Source organism: Mobula hypostoma, chromosome 13, assembly GCF_963921235.1.
Source record: "Mobula hypostoma chromosome 13, sMobHyp1.1, whole genome shotgun sequence".
Taxonomy (NCBI): domain Eukaryota; kingdom Metazoa; phylum Chordata; class Chondrichthyes; order Myliobatiformes; family Myliobatidae; genus Mobula; species Mobula hypostoma.
The window spans coordinates 97,999,375-98,023,900 of record NC_086109.1 but is presented as its reverse complement, the minus strand read 5'-3'; the positions used below and the strand labels follow the sequence as shown (position 1 = coordinate 98,023,900).

At 42.5% G+C, this 24,526-nt stretch overlaps 1 protein-coding gene across 2 annotated transcripts in view; it reads right to left on the bottom strand.

Annotated features, from left to right (window-relative positions):
• The window catches only part of hacd3 (3-hydroxyacyl-CoA dehydratase 3), an 86,677-nt gene extending 62,932 nt beyond the window's left edge, over positions 1-23,745 (bottom strand). The window contains exons 1-2 of one of the 2 annotated variants that reach the window (XM_063066346.1): positions 23,514-23,745; positions 20,396-20,438 (exon numbers count right to left, since the gene is read on the bottom strand). In XM_063066346.1, coding sequence (XP_062922416.1) covers positions 20,396-20,438; positions 23,514-23,618 — 148 coding nt within the window. In that variant the 5' untranslated portion in view covers positions 23,619-23,745. Of the gene's footprint in view, positions 1-20,395; positions 20,439-23,255; positions 23,391-23,513 lie in introns of those variants that run through there. The other variant, XM_063066347.1, reaches the window with a different exon arrangement.
• Positions 23,746-24,526: the final 781 nt, after the last annotated feature.

The window sequence follows — 24,526 nt, the reverse complement described above, 5'->3', positions numbered from 1 at the left end:
ATAGATATGTAAAAAGGAAAAGACTGGTAAAGACAAATGTAGGTCCCCTGCAGACAGAAACAGGTGAATTGATTATGGGGAGCAAGGACATGGCAGACCAATTGAATAATTACTTTGGTTCTGTCTTCACTAAGGAGGACATAAATAATTTTCCAGAAATAGTAGGGGACAGAGGGTCCAGTGAGATGGAGGAACTGAGCGAAATACATGTTAGTAGGGAAGTGGTGTTAGGTAAATTGAAGGGATTGAAGGCAGATAAATCCCCAGGGCCAGATGGTCTGCATCCTAGAGTGCTTAAGGAAGTAGCCCAAGAAGTAGTGGATGCATTAGTGATAATTTTTCAAAACTCGTTAGATTCTGGACTAGTTCCTGAGGATTGGAGGGTGGCTAATGTAACTCCACTTTTTAAAAAAGGAGGGAGAGAGAAACCGGGGAATTATAGACCGGTTAGCCTAACGTCGGTGGTGGGGAAACCGCTGGAGTCAGTTATCAAGGATGTGATAACAGTACATTTGGAAAGCGGTGAAATTATCGGACAAAGTCAGCATGGATTTGTGAAAGGAAAATCATGTCTGACGAATCTCATAGAATTTTTTGAGGATGTAACTAGTAGAGTGGATAGGGGAGAACCAGTGGATGTGGTATATTTGGATATTCAAAAGGCTTTTGACAAGGTCCCACACAGGAGATTAGTGTGCAAACTTAAAGCACACGGTATTGGGGGTAAGGTATTGGTGTGGGTGGAGAATTGGTTAGCAGACAGGAAGCAAAGAGTGGGGATAAACGGGACCTTTTCAGAATGGCAGGCAGTGACTAGTGGGGTACCGCAAGGCTCAGTGCTGGGACCCCAGTTGTTTACAATATATATTAATGACTTGAATGAGGGAATTAAATGCAGCATCTCCAAGTTTGCGGATGACACGAAGCTGGGTGGCAGTGTTAGCTGTGAGGAGGATGCTAAGAGGATGCAGGGTGACTTGGATAGGTTGGGTGAGTGGGCAAATTCATGGCAGATGCAATTTAATGTGGATAAATGTGAAGTTATCCACATTGGTGGCAAAAATAGGAAAACAGATTATTATCTGAACAGTGGCCGATTAGGAAAAGGGGAGGTGCAACGATACCTGGGTGTTATTATACACCAGTCATTGAAAGTGGGTATGCAGGTACAGCAGGCGGTGAAAAAGGCGAATGGTATGCTGGCATTTATAGCGAGAGGATTCGAGTACAGGAGCAGGGAGGTACTACTGCAGTTGTACAAGGCCTTGGTGAGACCACACCTGGAGTATTGTGTGCAGTTTTGGTCCCCTAATCTGAGGAAAGACATCCTTGCCATAGAGGGAGTACAAAGAAGGTTCACCAGATTGATTCCTGGGATGGCAGGACTTTCATATGAAGAAAGACTGGATGAACTGGGTTTGTACTCGTTGGAATTTAGAAGATTGAGGGGGGATCTGATTGAAACGTATAAGATCCTAAAGGGATTGGACAGGCTAGATGCAGGAAGATTGTTCCCGATGTTGGGGAAGTCCAGAACGAGGGGCCACAGTTTGAGGATAGAGGGGAAGCCTTTTAGGACCGAGATTAGGAAAAACTTCTTCACACAGAGAGTGGTGAATCTGTGGAATTCTCTGCCACAGGAAACAGTTGAGGCCAGTTCATTGGCTATATTTAAGAGGGAGTTAGATATGGCCCTTGTGGCTACGGGGGTCAGGGGGTATGGAGGGAAGGCTGGGGCGGGGTTCTGAATTGGAGGATCAGCCATGATCATGATAAATGGCGGTGCAGGTTCGAAGGGCCGAATGGCCTACTCCTGCACCTATTTTCTATGTTTCTATAAGTCCCTGTCTATCCAAATGCTTGTAGATTCTGTCTCTTAGTACTCCCTCCAATAATTTATCTACTACCGACGTTAAACTTACCGGCCTATAATTTCCCAGATCACTTTTCGATCCTTTTTTAAACAACGGAACAACAGGAGCCACTCTGCAATCCTCCGGCACCTCACCCGTAGACAGTGACATTTTAAATATTTCTGCCAGGGTCCCCGCAATTTCAACACTAGTCTCCTTCAAGGTCCGAGGGAACACCCTGTCAGGTCCCGGGGATTTATCCACTTTAATTTTCCTCAAGACAGCAAGCACCTCCTCCTTTTCAATCTGTACAGTTTCCATGATCTCACTACTTGATTCCCTTAATTTCATAGAATTCATGTCAGTTTCCTTAGTAAATATAGAGGCAAAAAACCTATTTAAGATCTCCCCCATTTCCTTTGGTTCCGCACATAGCTGACCACTCTGATCTTCAAGAGGACCAATTTTATCCCTTACAATCCTTTTGCTCTTAATATACCTGTAAAAGCTCTTTGGAAATTGGAAATCTAAATTAAACTCTATCTACAGTTCCCTTAATGAACTCTCTCTAGTTACGTCCTCAAAGAATCCGAGCAAATTTACCTTCAATAAAACCACGCTGGCTAGGTTTAATGATATTCAACTTCCCTAAATATTAGTTTTTTTTCCAGCCAAACAGTTGTTAAACTAACTGGCCTCAGCACTTTCAATAGGACTGGTAATGTGGGCTAATATAATATCCTACAAACACTTAAACATTCACAAGTCAGTGCTCAAGCTTTGAAAACATTATCAGGCATTTTAATGTTTATTGGGAGGCTATTTTGGTGAACAGGAGAGGGCCAAGGTTTTGTCTGTGCCCTTATCCCTTAAATTTAACAATTGTTGGTAAAGCATTCCGTGGGCGCCCTCCCAAGACTATGGTCAACACAGTCCTAGAAGACAGTGGCGCAGCTAATGTAGATGAACTGAACACACTGATGAGGGAGAGGGAGAGGGAGAAGTGGAGAGTCCCTTGGCCTGAGTCAACATAGTAGTAGTGGTAAAGCAACCTTCTGCTTTTATGGAGATAGAGCCATAAACATTTCTATTTATTGCAGCTTAGCAGTCATATTTTCTTCTGTCTCCATTTACAACCCATTGTTTTATATTCTAATTGCATTTCTATTGTAAATTAATACATATTTATGTTTTTTCTTATAAATTATGCTAGTATGATGCTATATGGCTGCGATGCTGCTGGAAGTTTTTCACTGTGCATATGTGGACTTGTACATACGCCAACACACTCAGCTCTGACTTTCTATTTTGAACCAGGTACCAAGACACACAAAAATGTTCATTGAAAAGCGCATCCATATTGCAAAGCTTACAGATGAAACACAAATATAATGATGATTAGCTGGATGCTGAGAATGTACTCCCTGCTACAATTCCACTTTATGGTCTTAAAATTTCAACTAACACACTATTTAGCATGCAGAATTAAACAACTTTCTTTGAGCTGTGGCATTAAATCAGGTTACGTTTCTTCATCCACCAAATTCAGCAATCTTAAATGAAATGAGAGATATTAATGCCATGTCATTGGTCCAGACCTGAGGTAAATCGAACAGCAATTGGTCTTGGCATGGATAATTATACCCAAATATTGCTCAACTGCCTTCACAAATCAGAACATTTACATAAAGTGTTCCTTCAGAAGATAAACCGATTTCACAAAGCTGTCCTTCAAATATACTATTCAATGGAACTAGGCAGAATAATGATTCAGCATGGACTAGATGGGCCAAAGGGTCTGTTTCTGTGCTGTAGTCTTGTAGTGTTCTGTGGATCCCAAATCCGCCACTATAGCCTCCCAGCCTCCCAAGGACCCACAAACATACAACCTCCTTAGGAGAACATTTCAAAGTACATTTATTTATCAGAGTATGTATACTACAGGTCAAACTTCACTAATCCGACTACCTGTACTCCGGTTCCTTCGATAATCCAGCACTGATTATGCTTAATGTGATCCTTCTGTAATTCTGCATTTTCACTAATCCGGCACTCTCCTCATGTCCCAATGGTGCCAGATTAGTGAAGGTCGACCTGTATATACAACCTTGATATTCATCTCACAAAACAAAGAAACCCAATAGAACCCATTAAAAAAAGATGGTCAAAAACCCAATGTTCAGAAAATAAAACCATATTGTGCAAGCAATAAAAGTAAGTAACATTCAGAACTGAAGTTCATGAAAGTGGGTCCACAGTTATGAAGCCAGTCATCACTGCAGCCAACCCAGGAGCCCGTTAGTTGCATGCCACAGCCTCAGTTCAGTGCAGAGACAAATCAACCTCGTGGATCTGTGAACTGAACACTGGCCCATCCCTCTCTTTCGACCCTAACACTCTGATTTTTTCAATCTGGCCAGACACTTAAATCGGCCAAACCTTGGGACTTCTGTTCACACTGCAAAAATGCAAGGTCATATAGAGGGTTCAAAAGCTCAACAGTGAAAGGGAAGTTACAGGCTATTGATTGCAGAGATAGTTTCTAAGAAAAAGTGTGATTAACGCAATAATTTTTACTCATCTTACTCAATTTGAGTGACCTTAGTCAGCTTGATTAATTGCATTACTACTAGAGATCTATGACTCTAAACACTTAAGACAGAATGAAAGAGTTTATAACACACTCCAAAGCAATTTTGAGGTGAGGGAGCCAACTACCAGTTTGTCTAGATTAGTGGTTCCCAAACCTTTCTGAGTTACCGCCCACTTGGCTCCTAGACCACATCCCTAGTGCCCCACTCCCTTTCTAGCCATTATATAAAATCTATGAAGAATTTTGATTTATGATACACAGTGAAAGAAAGTAGGAACTGCAAATTCAAAGCAGGGGCAAATAATTGCAAAAGTTATTCAAATCTATCTAATACAACAAATAAAGCTATTGCTTTAATTACAGTAAAAACAATTTTCATCAACAATTTTAGAGCATACATTGGCAGTCCACCTATTCATTACTTCATTGCTTTTTCACCTTTCAAAAAGATGCATTGAGGTTAATGCATGGTTTGGTCCGGTGATATCAGCTTCTCAACATCAGGCTGAATGTCACGCAGATGGAGTCTCAAGTCCCCACATTCAATAATTTGCAGTCAGTTTTGTTGCTTTGAAAGAAGTTAGGTGACCACAGTGAAACTGCTCTCCACTAAATATGATATTGGAAAGGCAATAAAGAACATCTTGACCTTTTTCACAGTGCAGGATAGTGCTCAGAGATTTCTTTCTGCAGCCAAAAGTCTTGATATGACGTCAGTTTCAGTTCACTCATTTTGTTGTGAGATCAGTTCTTCCTCCATCCTTCCTGTTAATTCCTTATTACAAGTGTTCAGGAATGTATTTATTATCCAATCTGCAATTTGGATCAAGAGAAGATCCTGAAAACTCTTTGACTTGTCTTTATGCAGCTCACCCAGGTGAGCAAAGCACAGGTGTCCCCGCTTTTCGAACGTTCGCTTTACAAAATCTCGCTGTTACGAAAGACCTGCATTAGTACCTGTTTTCGCTAACAGAAGGTGTTTTCACTGTTATGAAAAAAGGCAGTGCGTGCCCCGAGCAGCCAAGCTCCTCCCCCAGAACTGCATTCTAGCTGGCATTGCTTAAACACATGCCTGTGAGCATCTGTGCTTTATCTCGATTTATTTTAAGCATCCATTAGCAAGATGAGTTCTAGGGTATCGGAAAAGCCTAAAAGAATTCATAAGGGTGTTACACTTAGCGTAAAACTAGACATAATGAAGCATTTCGATCGTGGTGAACGAAGTAAGGACAAAGTGAGTTTGGCTCGTGGAAGATGACGAAGATGATGTTGAAGAGGTTTTGGCATCCCATGACCAAAAACTGATAGATGAAGAGCTGATGCAATTGGAAGAGGAAAGGCTAACCATTGAAACCGAATGCAGTACCGAACGGACTGAAAATGAAGTCGTCCAGAAACTGAACGTGAAGCAACTGTGTGAGATTTTTGCTGCAATGATTGCAGAAAAGTACGACTTTAATTTTGAAAGGGTATGTAGGTTTAGGGCATATCTGCAGGATGGTTTGAGTGCTTACAAAGAACTGTATGATAGAAAAATGCGCGAGGCTAAGCAGTCAAGCATACTGTCGTTTTTCAAGCCTACGACGTCAGCCACAGCAGACGACGAACCTTGACCTTCGACATCGAGGCAGGTAGACATAGAAGATGACAACCTGCCTGCCCTGATGGAAACAGACGACAATGAGATGACACCCCAGTGTCCTACCACCCCAACCTCTGGGCCGCAAACCGATACCGATCCGCGAAGAATGCAGCGGGGCAGCGGTAGCCAGGACACACCCAGCACATCTTCAAGAAAAAAGCCAAAATAAACAAGCTAATTAATTAGGTGCCACCTGGCACGTAAATGTCGGCCCAGGTCAGAGGCAATTGCCGATTGTGTCGCCTCTGATCTGGGCCGACATTTACATGCCAGGCAGCATCTAATTAATTAGCTTGTTTATTTCCGCTTTTTTCTTAAAGATGTGCTGGGTGCGTCCCAGCTATCACTGCATGCCTCGTGGATTGGTATTGGTCCGCGGCCTGGAGGTTGGGGACCACTGCACCACCCCAACCTCCAACAACTCAGCCTAGCACACCATCATCAGTGTGCTCGGCGCTGTCTTCCTGATTCCGGTAAGTGATACTACACTGTACATAGATTATTTCTACTTTATATAGGCTGTGTATTTTTATACGTTATTTGGTATGATTTGGCAGCTTCATAGCTTAAAGGTTACTGGAGAGAGTGTTTCTGCCGAGAGCGCTTGCGCGAGATTTTTGCTACAGTGGACAGTGCGGCAATGATTGTAGAAAAGTATTTCTACTTTATATAGGCTGTGTATTTATCACATCATTCCTGCTTTTACTATATGTTACTGTTATTTTAGGTTTTGTGTGTTATTTGGCGTGATTTGGTAGGTTATTTTTTGGGTCTGCAAACACTCACAAATTTTTCCCATAAAATAAATGGTAATTGCTTCTTCACTTCACAACAGTCCGGCTTACGAACCATTTCATAGGAATGATCTACCTTCGGATGGTGAGGGAAACCTATAGTTGATAGAGGCTCGAAAATTGGAAAAGAGCAACCACCAATGTTGCACTTAAATAGGGTTAACTTGGACTGAAATGTGGAGACAACTGATTTGCTGTTGATAAGATTCACATTTCCTTGCAAGTGAAGTTTTATTTCATTAAACTTCGTGAATAATTCATACAAATAAGCAATGGAATGCCTAATATTCTTGAATTAATTACTAAATTGAAGCACTCACATCTTCTCAGTTTCAAAAGGCACATAAAAGCATGTCAGGCAGTTTCCTTTTGAGAGCTATCTTATTTCTGTGTGCAACAGCAAATGTTCAAACTTAACCTTTCTCAATACAGAGCTCTCAAAATAGTCGAGAATTAAAAGCATGGAATTTGATTTATTTACCATTGTGATAACACCATCTGACGATTTATGCAGCCAATCACTTAGGTTTTTTGCGACAAGATATTGTCTGTGAATTACACAGTAAATGGTAAATATGTTCAATTACTCCACAATGGTGACCTGTCATTGATGGTGCCCAATCTGTTGCACAAGCAAGAAGGGTGGCAAGCAGGATGTTCTTCTCTTTGAAAAATTGCTCTCAACAACCAAAAATATTGACTCACCATTTGCATATGTTTCTAATCCCCTTGCAAATAACAACTCTTGAACTACGCTTTCATTTTTTATGAAGCGAACATAACCAAGAAGGAAAGATTTGTTGCCTGGCAAAGTTGATTCATCCAACTGCAGATCAAATTCAAAGTTCAAAAGTTCAAAGTATGTATACTATATATAACTTGAGATTCATCTCCTGACAGGCAGGTGCAGGCACGAAACAAAGAAACCCAATCAAACCCAATAATAAAAGACCATCAAACATCCAATGCACAGGAAAAAAAAATAAATTGTGTAAGCAATAAAATTAAGCAACTAACATTCAGAACTTAAGTTCACGAAAGTAAGTCCAAAAATACGAAGCCAGTCACAGTCGGTCCAGGAGCACGTTAGTTGCAGGTCACAGCCTCAGTTTAGTGCAAAGATGATTAAACCTCATGAGCAGCAAGCTGAACACCATGCCTCTCCTCTCCTCTGGCAATGACACCTTAACCTTTTCAATTCGGCCCGGCACTTAACTCGGCCAAACAGGGGGTCACTCCTCACTCTTGGACCAGGGCCCTGCCACTTCGATACATTCTCAGGTCTGGGCTCCACCCCTTCAACTCTGCTTCCCCTTAGATCTACCACTTAGAATCAGCTCCAATTCCGCTCCAGCAATGGCCATACATTGGCAGATTCCTTGCTCTAGGATTCAGAAGAATGAGGGGTGACCAAATTGTAACCTATTGAATGGTGAAAGACCTTGATAGAGTGGATATGGAGAAAATGTTTCCTGTGGTGAGAGAGTCTAAGACAAAAGGGCACCGCCTCAGAATACAGGAGTGTCCTTTTAGAACAGAGATGAGGAGGAATTTCTTTAGCCAGAGAATGGTGAATCTGTGGAATTTGTTACCACAGACAGCTGTGGAGGCCAGGTCATGATGTATATTTGAAGCAAAGGTTGACAGATTCTTGATTGGCCAGGGCAGGATGGGATACAGGGAAAAAGCAGAAGATTGGGGCTGAGAGGAAAGCTAGATCAACCATGATGAAATGGTGGAGCGGACTTGATGGGCCAAATGGCCCAATTCTGCTGCTGTATCTAATGGTCTTATGGACTGAAAATAAGCAAACTCTTGTTTGCTTTATCAGAGTATATTCTCTTCAAATGTTCAAGGAGCCTGGATAGTTTTATTGCCTCAATGGAAAAAAAACAATTTCACACAACAGACACATTGGCTGCTTAGTGCTGGTATAAATCCAATTCCAGATACTCGACACTATACAGTCTAATCTTCTTTTTCATCTGTTGTGGGTATCATTGAGTCATGGCTGAAAGAAGGCCATTCTTGGGAGCTTTATAACAAAGGATATACTTTGTATCCATAGGATAGGCAGGAAGGCACAGGCAGTGGTGTGGCTCTGTTGGTAAGAGATGGAATTACATCTTTAGAAAAAGATGACATAGGATCAGAGAATGTTGAATCTTTGTGGGTGGAGTCAAGAAATTGCAAGAGTAAAAAAACCATTGTGGGAATCATATATAGACCTCCAAATAGTAGCCTAGATGTGGGGTTGAGATTGCAAAGGGAGCTGGAAAAGGCATGTAATAAGGGTAATGACAAGATTGTAATTGGGGACTTCAATAAGCAAGGGGATGGGGAAAATCAGTTGTTGTCAGATCGCAAGACAGAGAATTTGTTGAATGCCTATGCGATGGCTTTTTAGAGCAGCTTGTGCTTAAGCCTACTCGGGGAAATCTTAGATTGGGTGTTGTGTCATAACCCAGACCTTATTAGGGAACTTAATGTAAAGGAACCTATAGGAGGCAGTGATCATAATATGAGTGAATTCATATTGCAATTGGAGAGAGAGAAGCTCAAGTCACAAGTATTGGTATCACAAAAGAATAAAGGGAATTACAGACGCATGGGAGAGGAGCTTGCCCTGGTATATTGGAGGAGAATACTGGCGGGGATGATGGCAGAGCAGAGATGGTTGAAGTTTCTGGAAATAGTTCACAAGGCACAGGATAGATATGTCCCACAGAGGAAGAAGTTCTCAAATGACAGGGATAGGCAGCCGTGGCTGACAAAGGAAGTTAAGGACTGCATAAAAGCCAAGGAAAGGGCACATAAGGTAGCAAAAGCGAGTGGGAAGTTGGATAATCAGAAAGCTTTTAAAATCCAACAAACGGCTATGAGGGCAAACTAACCAGTAATATATCAGGATACCAGAAGTTTTTTTTCCAATTATATAAAAGTAAAAGGGAGGTGAGAGTTGATTTTGGACCACTGAATAATAATGCTGGCGAGGTAATAATGGGGGACAAAGAAATGGCAGATGAAAAAGGTATTTTGCATATGCCTTCACCATGGAATGACACTAGCAGTGTGCCAGAGGTCCATGATTGTCAGTGAGCAGGTGTGAGTGCCATTGCTCTTATGAAGGAAAAAATGCTAGGCAAACTCAAAGATCTTAAGGCGGATAAATCACCTGGACCAGATGACAACATACCAGAGGCCTGAGAGAGGTTGCTGAAGACATAACAAATGCATTGGTCACGATCCTTCAAGAATGACTTGATTCTGGGATGGTCCCGGAGGACTGGAAGATTGCAAACCTCACTACACTCTTCAAGAAGGGAGGAAGGCAAAAGAGAGGACATTATAGGCCAGTTAGCCTATCTCAGTGGTTCGGAAATTGTTGGAGTCAATTATTAAGGATGAGGTTTTGGGGTACTTAGACACTCATGACAAAATAATGATAAAACAAATCAAAGTCAAAGTCAGCGTGGTTTCTGTAAAAGGAAATCTTGCCTGACAAATCTGTTAAGAGTTCATCACGGAAGTAACAAGCAGGGTGGACAAAGGTGAAGCATTGAATGTCACTTACTTGGATTTTCAGACAACATTTGATAAGGTGCCACCCATGAAGCTGCTGAACAAGATAAAATCCTATGGCACTTAGGAAAGATACTGGCATGGATACAGGAATGGCTGACAGGCAGGAGGCAGCAAATGGGAATAAAAGGGGCCTTTTCTGGTTGGCTGCCAGTGACTAGTAGAGTTCCTCAGGAGTCAGCTTTGGGACCGTTACTTTTCACATTGTTTGTCAATAATTTGGATAATGGAATTGATGGCTTTGTGACAAAGTTTGCAGATGAGATGAAGATAGGTGGAGGGGAAGGTAGTGCTGAGGAAGCAATCTGATTGCAGCAGGACTTTGACAAAATGGAAGAATGGGCAAAAAAGTGGCAGATGGAATACCATGTTGAGAAACGTATGATAATGCATTTTGGTAAAACATAGAAACATAGAAGATAGAGGCAGGAGTAGGCCATTCGGCCCTTCGAGCCTGCACCGCCATTCAGTATGATCATGGCTGATCATCCAACTCAGAACCCTGTACCAGCCTTCCCCCTATACCCCCGATCCCTTTAGCCACAAGGGCCATATCTAACTCCCTCTTAAATATAGCCAATGAACTGGCCTCAACTGTTTCCTGTGGCAGAGAATTCCACAGATTCACCACTCTCTGTGTGAAGAAGTTTTTCCTAATCTCAGTCCTAAAAGGCTTCCCCTTTATCCTTAAACTGTGACCCCTCCTTCTGGACTTCCCCAACATCGGGAACAATCTTCCTGCATCTAGCCTGTCCAATCCCTTTAGGATTTTATATGTTTCAATAAGATCCCCCCCCTCAATCTTCTAAATTCCAACGAGTATAAGCCTAGTCAATCCAGTCTTTCTTCATATGAAAGTCCTGCCATCCCAGGAATCAATCTGGTGAACCTTCTTTGTACTCCCTCTGTGGCAAGGATGTCTTTCCTCAGATTAGGGGAGCAAAACTGCACACAATACTCCAGGTGTGGTCTCACCAAGGCCTTGTACAACTGCAGTAGTACCTCCCTGCTCCTGTACTTGAATCCTCTTGCTATGAATGCCAGCATACCATTCGCCTTTTTCACTGCCTGCTGTACCTGCATGCCCACTTTCAATGACTGGTGTATAATGACACCCAGGTCTCGTTGCACCTCCCCTTTTCCTAATCGGCCACCATTCAGATAATAATCTGTTTTCCTGTTTTTGCCACCAAAGTAGATAACCTCACATCTATCCACATTAAATTGCATCTGTCATGAATTTACCCACTCACCTAACCTATCCAAGTCGCCCTGCATCCTCTTAGCATCCTCCTCACAGCTAACACTGCCGCCCAGCTTCCTGTCACCCGCAAACTTGGAGATGCTGCATTTAATTCCCTCATCTAAGTCATTAATATATATTGTAAACAACTGGGGTCCCAGCACTGAGCCTTGCGGTACCCCACTAGTCACTGCCTGCCATTCTGAAAAGGTCCCGTTTATCCCCACTCTTTGCTTCCTGTCTGCCAACCAATTCTCTATCCACATCAATACCATACCCCCAATACTGTGTGCTTTAAGTTTGCACACTAATCTCCTGTGTGGGACCTTGTCAAAAGCCTTTTGAAAATCCAAATATATCACCTCCACTGGTACTCCCCATCCACTCTAATAGTTACATCCTCAAAAAATTCTACGAGATTCGTCAAACATGATTTTCCTTTCACAAATCCATGCTGACTTTGTTCGATGATTTCACCGCTTTCCAAATGTGCTGTTATCACATCTTTGATAACTGACTCTAGCATTTTCCCCACCACCGATGTCAGGCTAACCGGTCTATAATTCCCCGGTTTCTCTCTCCCTCCTTTTTTAAAAAGTGGGATTACATTAGCCACCCTCCAATCCTCAGGAACTAGTCCAGAAAGGAACAATAGTGCAGACTATTATCTAAATGGGGAGAAGGTTCAGACATCAGAGGTGCAGAGGGACCTGGGAGTCCTCGTGCAAGGCTCCCAGGTGGTTAATTTACAGGTTGAGAGTGATAAAGGCGGCAAATGCAATGTTGGCATTTATTTCAAGGGGAATAGAATATAAAAACAAAGAAATAATACTGAGCCTTTATAAGATACTAATCAGGCTGCACAGAGTATCGTCAACAGTTTTGGGCCCCATATCTATGAAAGGATGTGTTGTCATTGAAGAGGACAGAGGAGGTTCACAGATGATTCTGGAAATGAAGGGGTTAACATATGAGGACCCTGGTCAGACCCCACTTGGAGTACTGTGCTCAGTTCTGGTCACCTCACTACAGGAAGGATTTGGAAGCCATAGAAAGGGTGCAGAGGAGATTTACAAGGACATTGTCTGGATTGGGGAGCATGCCTTATGAAAATAGGCTGAGTGAACTCGGCCTTTTCTCCTTGGAGCAATGGAAGATGAGAGGTGGCCTGTTAGAAGTGTATAAGATGATGAGAGGCATTGATCATGTGGATAGTCAGAGGCTTTTTCCCAGGGCTGAAATGGCTAGCACAAGAGGGCACAGGTTTAAGGTGCTGGGGTGCAGGTACAGAGGAGATGTCAGGGGTAAGTTTTTTTTTTTTTTTTTTTTTACACAGAGAGTGGTGAGTGCATGGAATGGGCTGCCTGCAACGGTGGTGGAGGCAGATACGATAGGGTCTTTTAAGAGACTTTTGGATAGGTACATGGAGCTTAGAAAAATAGAGGGCTATGAGTAAGCCTAGTAATTTCTAAGATAGGGATATGTTCGGCACAACTTTGTGGGCCAAAGGGCCTGTATTGTGCCTCGTGGGGGTATCCAGAACTAGAGGGCACAGCCTGAAAATTGAGGGGTGACCTTTTAGAACAGAGACAAGAAGAAATTTTATTTAGCTGGATGGTAGTAAACCTGTGGAATGACTGCCACAGACAGTGGTGGTGGCCAAGTCTGTGGGTATATTTAAAGCAGATGTTGATCATTTCCTGATCGGTCAGGGCATCAAAGAATATGGCAAGAAAGCAGATGTATGGGGTTGAGTGGGATCCAGGATCAGCCATGATGGAATGGCAGAGAAGACTTGATGGGCTGAATGGCTTAATTCTGCTCTTATGTCTTATGATTATATCTGGTCTGCTTCTGCCATTTTCATTATGGATTAATAACCATGGTCAATTGTCTTTTGTTTTAGTCTAACCTCAAGCGCTGCAATCAAAGGAGAAAGTCATGATGTCACCATAGCTCCGACAATACCTGACTCTCTGCCTGAAAGAACATAAAGTGGGCCAATATCTTAGTTGGGCTGTGGGCTAGATAAGACAAGATCATTTGAAAGGTCAAATTATGAACTTAAACCCATTGAATGTCTTAGAAATATAGAAAACCTACAGCACAATACAGGCCCTTCAGCCTACAATGCTGTGCCAAACATGTACTTACTTACACATAGCCCTCTATTTTTCTAAGCTCCATGTACCTATCCAGGAATCTCTAAAAAGACCCTATCGTATCTGCCTCCACCACCGTCGCCAGCAGCTCATTCCACGTACTCACCGCTCTCCGCGTAAAAAATTTACCCGACATCTCCTCTGTACCTACTTCCAAGCACCTTAAAACTGCGCCCTCTCATGATAGCCATTTTAGCCCTGGGAAAAAGCCTCTGACTATTCAATGCCTCTCATCATCCTATACACCGCTATCAGGCCACCTCTCATCCTCTGCCGCTCCCAGGAGAAAAGGCCGAGTTCACTCAACCTATTCTCATAAGGCATGCTCCCCAATCCAGGCAACATCCTTGTAAATCTCCTCTGTACCCTATCTATAGTTTCCACATCCTTCCTGTAGTGAGGTGACCAGAACAGAGCACAGTACAGGTTTCCCCCACCATCCGAAGGTACAGCGTTCCTATGAAACGGTTCATAAGCCGGAATGCCGTAAAGCGAAGAAGCAATTACCATTTATTTATGTGGGAAAAAGTTGTGAGTGTTCGCAGCCCCAAAAATAACCTACCAAATCATGCCAAATAACACATAAAACCTAACATAACATATAGTAAAAGCAGGAATGATATGATAAATACACAGCCTATATAAAGTAGAAATACTTCTCCACAATCATTGCCTGCACTGTTCTCCGTAGCGAAAATCTCACGCAAGCACTCTCGGCAGACAATCTCATGCAAGCACTGTTGGCAAAAACACTCTCTCCAGCAACCTTTAAGCTATGAAGCTGCCAAATCATACCAAATAATGCATAAAAATACACAGCCTATATAAAGTAGAAATAATGTATGTACAGTGCAGTATCACTTACCGGAATTGGGAATTCAGCGCAGAGCACACTGATGATGGTGTGTAAGGCTGAGTCGTCGGAGGCTGGGGTGGTGCAGTGGCCTCCACCCTCCGGGCCGCCGACCGATACCAATCCGCGAAGCAAGCAGAGGTACAGCGGTAGCCGGAACACACCCAGCACATCTTTAAGAAAAAAGCTGAAATAAACATGCTATTTAATTAGGTGCCGCCCGGCTCATAATTGTTGGCCCAGATCAGAGGCAACGCATGTTTATTTTGGCTTTTTTTCTTAAAGATGTGCTGTGTGCCTCCTGGCTACTGCTGCATTCTCCGCGAATCGGTATCTGTCTACGGCCCGGGGGTTGGGGTGGTGGGACACTGGGACACTGGGGTGTCATCTCATCATTGATCAGGGCAGGCAGGTCATCTTCTCCTATGACTGCCTGCCTCGATGGCAAAGGTCAAGGTTCATCGTCTGCTGTGGCTGATGTGGAAGGCTTGCTCGACTGCTAGCCTCGCGCATTTTTCTATCCTACAGTTCATTGTAAGCACTCAAACCATCTTGCAAATATGCCCTAAACCTCCGTACCCGTTCAAAATTAAAGTCGTACTTTATCATTGTAGCGAAAATCTCACACATTTGCTTCATGTTCAGTTCCTGGACGACTTCACTTTCAGTCCATTCGCTACTCCATTCAATTTCGATCGTTATCCTTTCCTCTTCCAATTGCATCAGCTCTTCATCCATCAGTTATTGGTCATGGGATGCCAAAACCTCTTTAACACCATCTTCATCAACTTCCACAAGCCAAACTCACTTTTCCTTACTTCGTTCACCATGATCGAAACGCTTAATTATGTCTAGTTTTACGCTAAGTGTAACACCCTTACGAGCTCTTTTAGGCTTTTCCAATACCTTAGAACTCATCTTGCTAACGGCTGCTCACAGGCACGTGTTTAGGCAATGCCGGCGAGAATGCAGTTCCGAATCCGGGGGAGGAGCAGCTGCTCGGGGTGCGCGCTGCTTCTTTTTCGCACGCTGCCTTTTTTCGTAACAATGAAAACACCTTCTGTTAGCGAAAACAGGTAATTAATGTAGGTCTTTCATAACAGTGAGGTTTCGTAAAGCGAACGTTCGAAAAGCAGGGGACACCTGTGGACCCAAGGCCCACTTGGGGGCCTGATTATATATAACATTACCTCTCGGCTCTTAAACTCAATCCCACAGTTCATGAAGACCAATGCACCATATGCCTTCTTAACCACAGTCAACCTGCGCGACAGCTTTGAGCGTCCTATGGACTCGGACCCCAAGATCCCTCTGATCCTCCACACTGCCAAGAGTCTTACCTTTAATACTATATTCTGCCATCATACTTGACCTACAAAAATGAACCACCTCACACTTATCTGGGTTGAACTCCATCTGTCACTTCTCAGCCCAGTTTTGCATCTTATCAATATCCCACCGTAACCTCTGACAGCCCTCCACACAATCCACAACACCCCCAACCTTTGTGTCATCAGCAAATTTACAAACCCTTCCCTCCACTTCTTCATCCAAGTCATTTATAAAAATCACTGAGAAAAGGGGTCCCAGAACAGATCCCTGAAGCACACTACTAGTCACCGACCTCCATGCAGAATATGACCCGTCTACAGCTACTCTTTGCCTACTGTGAGCAAGCCTAATTCTGGATCCACAAAGCAAGGTCCCCTTGGATCCCATGCCTCCTTACATTCTCAATAAGCCTTGCATGGGATATCTTATCAAATGCCTTGCTGAAATCCATATACACTACATCTACTGCTCTACCTTCATCAATGTGTTTAGTCACATCTCAAAAAAATCAATCAGGCTCGTAAGGCACGACCTGCCTTTGATAAAGCCATGCTGACTATTCCTAATCATAATATGTCTCTCCAAATGTTCATAAATCCTGCTTCTCAGGATCTTTTCTATCAACTTACCAACCACTGAAATAAGACTCACTGGTCTATAATTTCCTGGGCTATCTCTACACCCTTTCTTGAATAAGGGAACATCTGCAACCCCTCAATTCTCCGGAACCTCTCCCATCCCCATTGATGATACAAAGATCATTGCCAGAGGCTCAGCAATCTCCTCCCTCGCCTCCCACAGTAGCCTGGGGTACATCTCATCCGGTCTTGAGAGACTTATCCAACTTGATGCTTTCCAAGAGCTCCAGCACATCCTCTTTCTTAATGTCTGTATACTCAATCTTTTCAATCCGCTGTAAGTCATCCCTACAATCGCCAAGATCCTTTTCTGTAGTGAATACTGAAGCAAAGTATTCATTAAGTATCTCTGCAATCTCCTCTGGTTCTATACACACTTTTCCACTGTAACACTTGATTGGTCCTATTCTCTCACATCTTACCCTCTTGCTCTTCACATACTTGTAGAATGCCTTGGAGTTTTCCTTAATCCTGCTCACCAAGGCCTTCTCATGGCCCCTTCTGGTTCTCCTAATTTCATTCTTAAGCACTTCCTGCTAGCCTTATAACCTTCTAGATCTCTATCATTACCTAGTTTTTTGAACCAATTCATACCCCAATTCACAGGGGAACTACGTCACTGCATAATCAAAGTATGGGAATTGTACTAGCTAACACTGTACTACAGTAGTGAATGGCAATAATGCGTGGGCCAGGCCCGGAAATAATACTTCTTCAATCCAGATTTCTCATGATATGCCAAATAAAGAAATGTCACATTGCTTTTCAAAAACTATAACATGCTTCGAGTAAAGTCTAAGAGAATGGAGGGTTAGCAAGAGATGAGATAATTACGTGATCATTGTAATCAATTATGAGGCACTGAGGATCAAATGCTTATAAGTCATTCATTTCTTAAAGTAAGCCTGTAATCTCTCAGCACCTGTCCTTTCTACTGAGCACCCCCCAATCCCCTTTATCGCCCCCTTAGAAACTCCCACTGAACCCAGGGGTTGATATCATCCACTCTGGGAACCTCTGATCTAGGTGGACAACCCAATAGGAACTGAAAGGCTTTATACATTCACTTCAATCCAATTCCTGGAATTCACAAGTTAATTTCATAAGACCATAAGGTTCAAAGTAAATACATTATATGTACTTCGATATGTCTCCATATACAACTCTGAAATTCATTTTCTTCCAGGTATTCTCAGTAAATCGAAGAAACATAATAGAATTGTTGAAGACCACAGCCACCAAGATGGACAATCAATGTGCAAGTCACAACAAATTGTGTAAATACAAAATAAATAAACAAACAAGCAAGCAATAAATATTCAGAATATGAGATGAAGAGTCCTTGAAAGTGATTGTGGGAACAGTTCAGTGATGGGGTGAGTGAAATTGAATGATGTTATCCCCACTGATTCAAGAGCTAGATGTATGAAGGGTAATAACTGTTCCTGAAGCTGGTGGTGTGGATCCTGAGGCCCCTGTATCTTCTTCCTGATGGCAGCAACGAGAAAACAGCATGGCCTGTGTGATGGGGGTCCTTAATGATGGATGCTATTTTCTTACAACAGCGCTCTGTGTAGATGTGTTCAATGATGGGGAGGGCTTTAGTTGTAATGGACACTGCTGTATCCACCACTTTCTGTAGGATTTTCCATTCAAGAGCATTGGTGTTTCTATACCAGCCTGTGATACAACCAGTCAATGTGCTCTCCACCACAACTATAGAAGTTTGTCAAAGTTTTAGATGTCTTTCGCAAACTGGGCCTGGGATAGAGCCTCTGAAATTATAACACCAAGGAATTTAAAGTTGCTGACTCTCCCCACCTCTGCTCACCAATAAGGACCGGCTCATGGACCTCTAGTTCTGTCCTCCTGAAATTAATAATCAGCTCCTTGATCTTGATGACATCAAGTGAGAGGTTGTTGCTGTGGTACTACTCAGCCAGATTTTCAATCTCCCTCCTATATGTCACCATCTTTGTTTCAGCCAATAACAGTAGTTTCATCAGCAAAATTAAATATGGCATTGGTTTGCTGAAGGCATAGGCGCAGAATTAAGCTATTTGACCCATCAAATCTGTTCCACTATTCCATCATGGCTGATTATCTCTCCTACCTTCTCCCCATTAACAGTTGTTGCCCTGACCAACCACAGGACAAAGCCACCCACGATCTCTAAACAGCTGGTGAAAAGGGTGCCAGCAAACAACGCTACCTTGGGCAACATCTTCCAGATAGTCCACAAAACTGTTTTGTTCACTTCTTCTATGTCTTCTTTTTATTTTAAATGCATTTCTGGTACTGTTAGATCCTGTGGTCCACAGTTTGAAGATTGAACGACTGACCTGGTGCTTCACTGTCTCAAAGAAGATTCCAGGAGGCAAGCAGTCACGAGGCCTGGAAGCTTAGAATCAAGGCACAAGCCCATGACCGACACCATTTCTCGCCAATTAAAGCGTTGAGGAAAATCAATTAAAACATCGAGGCAAATGTCAGCGCGTATTCAGTGCCTCTCTCCTTCTCTCCTTCTCCCCCTCTCTCCACCCCGCCCTCCCATGCTGTCAGAAGATGATACCAAACCTCCGGGTCTGCAATTTGTGAATTAGTTTGTAGTTCTCTTGGACTTTTTCAGTTTAATGTTTTGTATTCTGTGTTTTTGCTTGTTGCCATTTGCACAATTTGTTTGATATTTGTGAAGGGATTTGGGGTTTGACGTTCTTGTTGCCATTTGCACAATTTCTTGGTTTTTGCACTTGGGGGGGGGGTTGATGTTTTCCTTTGAATGGCCTCCATGGTTTTCTTTGATTTGTGGCTGTCTAGAGAAGACGAATCTCAGAGTTGTATATTGTATACATACTTTGATAATAAATGTACTTTGAACTTAAAGAAGTGCAAACTTGAACAGACTGTTGCTTCACCAAAGATAATTACTGGACTTTTGCCAAAAACTGTTGAAATGTTCCAGCTAAGATAATGAAACCTTACTTTTCATAAATCTATACTAAAAATGTTACAATTGCATGGATTGTCCTAAAATAAACTCTTATTACATGCAATTTCCAGCAAATTCTTCCAATTATAAATTCCTATCAACATTTATCAGAAATTACTGTTAAAACAAGGACTTTATAAAGCTGTCACTGCCATGTCTCCTGTTTCTCAAGTTGTACTGAATAGATCCAACTACCTCTGCTTACCAACTTGTACTATGTTCGCTTTTTAAGAATATCATTAAATGATCTGCATAGAAATGATGATGTACAAACCTATTTGGCATGGGTACTGAATCATAACAGCGGCCCACTCAACTGCATTGCCAGACTCTGTCTCACCTAAAGAGTTATGCTAGGCCTATTTTAGGACAAGGAATTTTATAGTAACAGGAATTTTAGTTATGATGACCTTAACAGTAAAAACAGTTTTATTATGTGTATTTGTATTTTAAATCACATGCATTAAGTTTTAGTATTTATTATCAATCGTGGGTATTTTATATTGTGTTTAACTCTATGTAGTGTGGTGCTGTGTAACTTCAGCTTTGTGATGGTCTTACCACTGCACAAATGAAGTTCCTCACAGAAAATAAAGTGAATTGAATTGAATTGATTTTGTCTTCTAGTAACAGAAAAGGAAATGTGTTTGCAGATGCCTTATCATGGAATTGTTCACAGCACAGAAAAAGCCCATTTAGAGGTTAAAATCTTACCTCTAAAGAAAAGAGTATTTTCAATGATCTTGATGTCAGGTTTCTGTTGATAGAGAAAACAATTAAAAGGGATAGTATTGATTAAGGTTTACTATTTCTCGCAATTTTATAGAAAAAGCAAATGGTGCTACAATATTCTCTCTCACTAATGAATATTGAAGCAAAATATTAAGGGTCCCCCCTACCTCTTCCAATTCCAGGCACGTTTCCTCTTCGATCCCTGATCAGTCCTACCCTCATTCGTCATCCTCCTGTTCTTCACTTACGTGTACAATGCCTCGGGGTTTTCCTTAATGCTATTCATCAAGGCCTTTCCATGCACAATTCGAGCTCTCTGGAGTCCCTTCATCAGCTTTTTCCTGGCTACCTTGCAACTCTCCGGACCCCTGTCTGATCCTTGCTTTCTAAACCTTCCTTAAGTAAGCTTCTTTCTTCCTATCCTTTGCACTAAAGAGTTGCCAATAACATCAGGGAAGTGGAAGCCCCCCATGACAACCCTGCTATTTTTGCATCTCTCCAAAATTCACCTCTTGATCTGTTCCTCAGCATTTCTGTTGTCATTGGGCGTCTACAGAATACTCTCAATAGAGTGATTACTCCCTTCCTATTTCTAACTTCCACACACACTGACTCAAAAGACAATCCAATCATGAGCCCTCCCATTGTGCAGCTGTGCTACTCTCCAACCTCTTATCTCCCTCCCTGTCCACTTTGAAACATCTAAACCCTAGAATATTCTGCAGCCATTCCTGCCCTTGTGACAGCCAAGTATCCGTAATAACAACAAGATCATACATCAATGTACTGACCCATGTTCTAAGTTCATAACTCTTGTTCCTCAAACTTCTTGCATTAAAATAGGGACACTTCAACCCATTCCACTATTGCAATTTTTCCCTATCAACTACCTATCGTTCCTCACAGACTCTCTATATGCTGTACCTACCTGTACACCAACTGCCCCATCCTCTATCACTCAGGTTCCCACCCCCTGCAAAACTAGTCTAAACACTCATTTGATGCATTTCATAATTCTGGTTTTGTAAAAACAATATATATAAAATGCCAGTTTGTTCACTTAACCAAAAATCATACATATAAAGTTAATACTGTATAAAATATTCACAAAATGAGACTAACCAGCATTTTATTATTAAAATGTGCAACTTGGAAGCAGGCAACTAAGCCAAAAAACTCCATATTAGTGATCATGTCTACACAAGCATTGGTTGTAATCTCTAGCACTTATTCCTATTCCTCTATCCAACATGTTTTTACTTCCAAATTAGCAATTTTCAGCCATGCTTTACACACCATTTCAAAACAATCCTTCACAATACGTCAACATCATTTTGAGACTAAGAGACTGCAGATCTGAGTTGTGGAGCATCACCTAAAAACCTACAGGAACTCAGCAGGTCAGGCAGCACCTATGGAGGGAAGTGGACAGTTGACTTCTTTGGTGCCTGACCTGCAGAGATGCTGCAGCTTTTTATGTGCTGCTCAACTTTATTTTGAGGTCACACAAATGTAACTAGAAGAACACAGTGACACAGACAACCATTAAGTGTAATATCATCACATCAGAGATAAACAAGATCAGAACATAGTTTAGATATGTAGTAAAATGGCTTATGACAGAGCTTCTAAATAATGGTTTCAAACTGACTAGATACTTCCAGCAATCATTCAATATATTGGTAAATTGGTTTCATGATTGTATATGCAGTGAAAAACTTTGTTTTGCATGCCATCCATAAAGATCATTTCATCACATCAATACATTGAGCTAGAAGAGAAAAGCAGTAACAGAATGTAGAATAAAATGTTACAGTTGCAGAGAAAGTTCAATGTAGGCATATAGCAAGGTGGAAGGCTATGAAGAGGTCAATTGTGATGTTAAGAGTCTATCTTATTGTCCTAGGGAACCATTTAACTGTGGGACAGAAGCTGTTCTGTGCATTCAGGATTTATATCTTCTGCCCAATGGGTGGGGCATATGGATACAGAATGCCCAAGGTGGTTGGGGTCTTTGATTATGCTGGCTTCTTTACAGACGCAGCACAAGTGTAGAGAGGGTCTATATAGAGGGGAGATCAATTTCTGTGATGTTCTGAACTGTGTCCACAACTCTCTACAGTTCCTTGTGGCCTCAAAAAGAGTAGTTGCCACACCAAGCTGTAATGCATCCAAATAGGATGCTTTCTATAGTGCATCTATAAAAAATTGGTGAGGGACAATGGGAACATGGTGAATTTCTTTAGCCTCCTGGGGAAGAAGGGTGCTGATGCACTTTCTTACCCACGATTGGACCATGACAGGCTACCAGTGATGTTCACTCCCAGGAACTTGAAGCTCTCAACCCTTCTCTCATCCTGAACTTTAATTCACCCTTCTATCAATTTATATTCAACACCTGCCAAAAAATATGACCTTACCAATACCAATTTGTCTAAAATATAATTGTGCACAAAGTAACTTTCCAGAACGTTCTCTGTCACTAGTGTCATCAAACAGAATATATTATTTATACATCATTATGGGTGAGTGTGCAGCTGACATTGTAGTTTTATCTCATGTTGCAAGCATAGGGTTACAGCAATGTACTAGGTGTTCTGGCTCATTCACCCACGAAATGCAAGCAGTTCTTGGTGCAACAACCGTTACATTATCTGCCCACAGGGCTCTGACTCACCTCCACCTTCCTGTCCACCCCAACCACTCCATCTACCTCAATCAGAATGTCCATCCTGTCCTACCTCTACCTTCCCATCCACCCCTCCCACTCCACCTAGCTCAATCAGAATGTCCATCCTGACCCACCCCAACCACCTCAATCAGAATGCCCATCATGTCTCACCTTCACCGTCCCGTCCGTCTCATCCACGCTATCCACCCCACACACCGACCCACGTCTGCCTTCCCATTTACCTCGATCAGAACGACCACCTCCCCACACCATCCTTCCCGCCACCTCACCCGGTGCCAGTCATCCCCAAGTTAATCATCACCGGACCCTTTCCCCGCCGACCCCCACCTCTTCCGCGCGCGCTCGCACACCACGGCCGTACACCGTGCGCGCGCGCCGATAACCCCTCCCCCAGCCCGCTCGCTTCACCTGCACATCACTCAGGTCCACCCTGAGGAACAGCTCGCCGTGCCTCTGCGCCCAATAGACGTGCGGAGTCAGGCTCTGGCCGTGGCCGTGACCCTGGCCCGGCATCTCGCACCACAGCGCTAGCGCACGGTGACCAACAGGGATCCGTGTCCGATTGCTCAGCGTCCTCGCCGCGCCGCTGCTATTTTACTGGAACAATCGGAACGACTGACGTGCGCGCGCGCTCCAGGACGCTGCAGTAAGTTCCTTCCGGGGGGAAAAGCTTTCGTTTTAGTGCATGTTGAAACGGAACAAAATAGCAACCAATCTGTGCATAGCAAGCTGGCAGCGGTAATGAACAGATAATCTACTTATAGTGACACAGGCCATGGGATGAATATTAGCCGGTCAACAAACATTAGATCAGATCAAAATCAAGTTTCTTATCATTGGCATATGTCGTGGAATTTGTTGTTTTGCAGCAGCAGTACTTTGGAATGCATGCTATTCTTACATATAATTCACAATAAGAGCTATATACAAAATTCAATTGTATGTAAAAAGAGAGAAAAAAAAAGAAATACTTAGGTAGAGTTCATGGGTCTATTGTTAATTAAGAAATCTGATGGCCAGGGGAAGAAGCTGTTCCTGAAACATTGAGTGTGTGTCTTCAGGGTCCTGTATCTCCTCCTTGATGGTAACAATGAGAAGAGGGTATATCCTGGGTGATGGGAGTCCTTAATGATGGATGCCAACTTTTTGGCTAGTGCCTCTGATGGAGCTGGCTGAGTTTACAACTTCCTGCTGCTTTTTCCAATCCAGTGCATTGGCCCCTCCATACTAGATGGTGATGCAACTGACAGAGATTAAATTATCTCCACAGTACATCTAAAAATTTACAAGTCTTTGGTGACAAACCAAATATCCTCAAACCCCTGATGAAATATGTTGTACCTTTTTTGTAGTCAGAGTCATAGTCATAGTCATACTTTATTGATCCTGGGAGAAATTGGTTTTTGTTACAGTTGCACCAT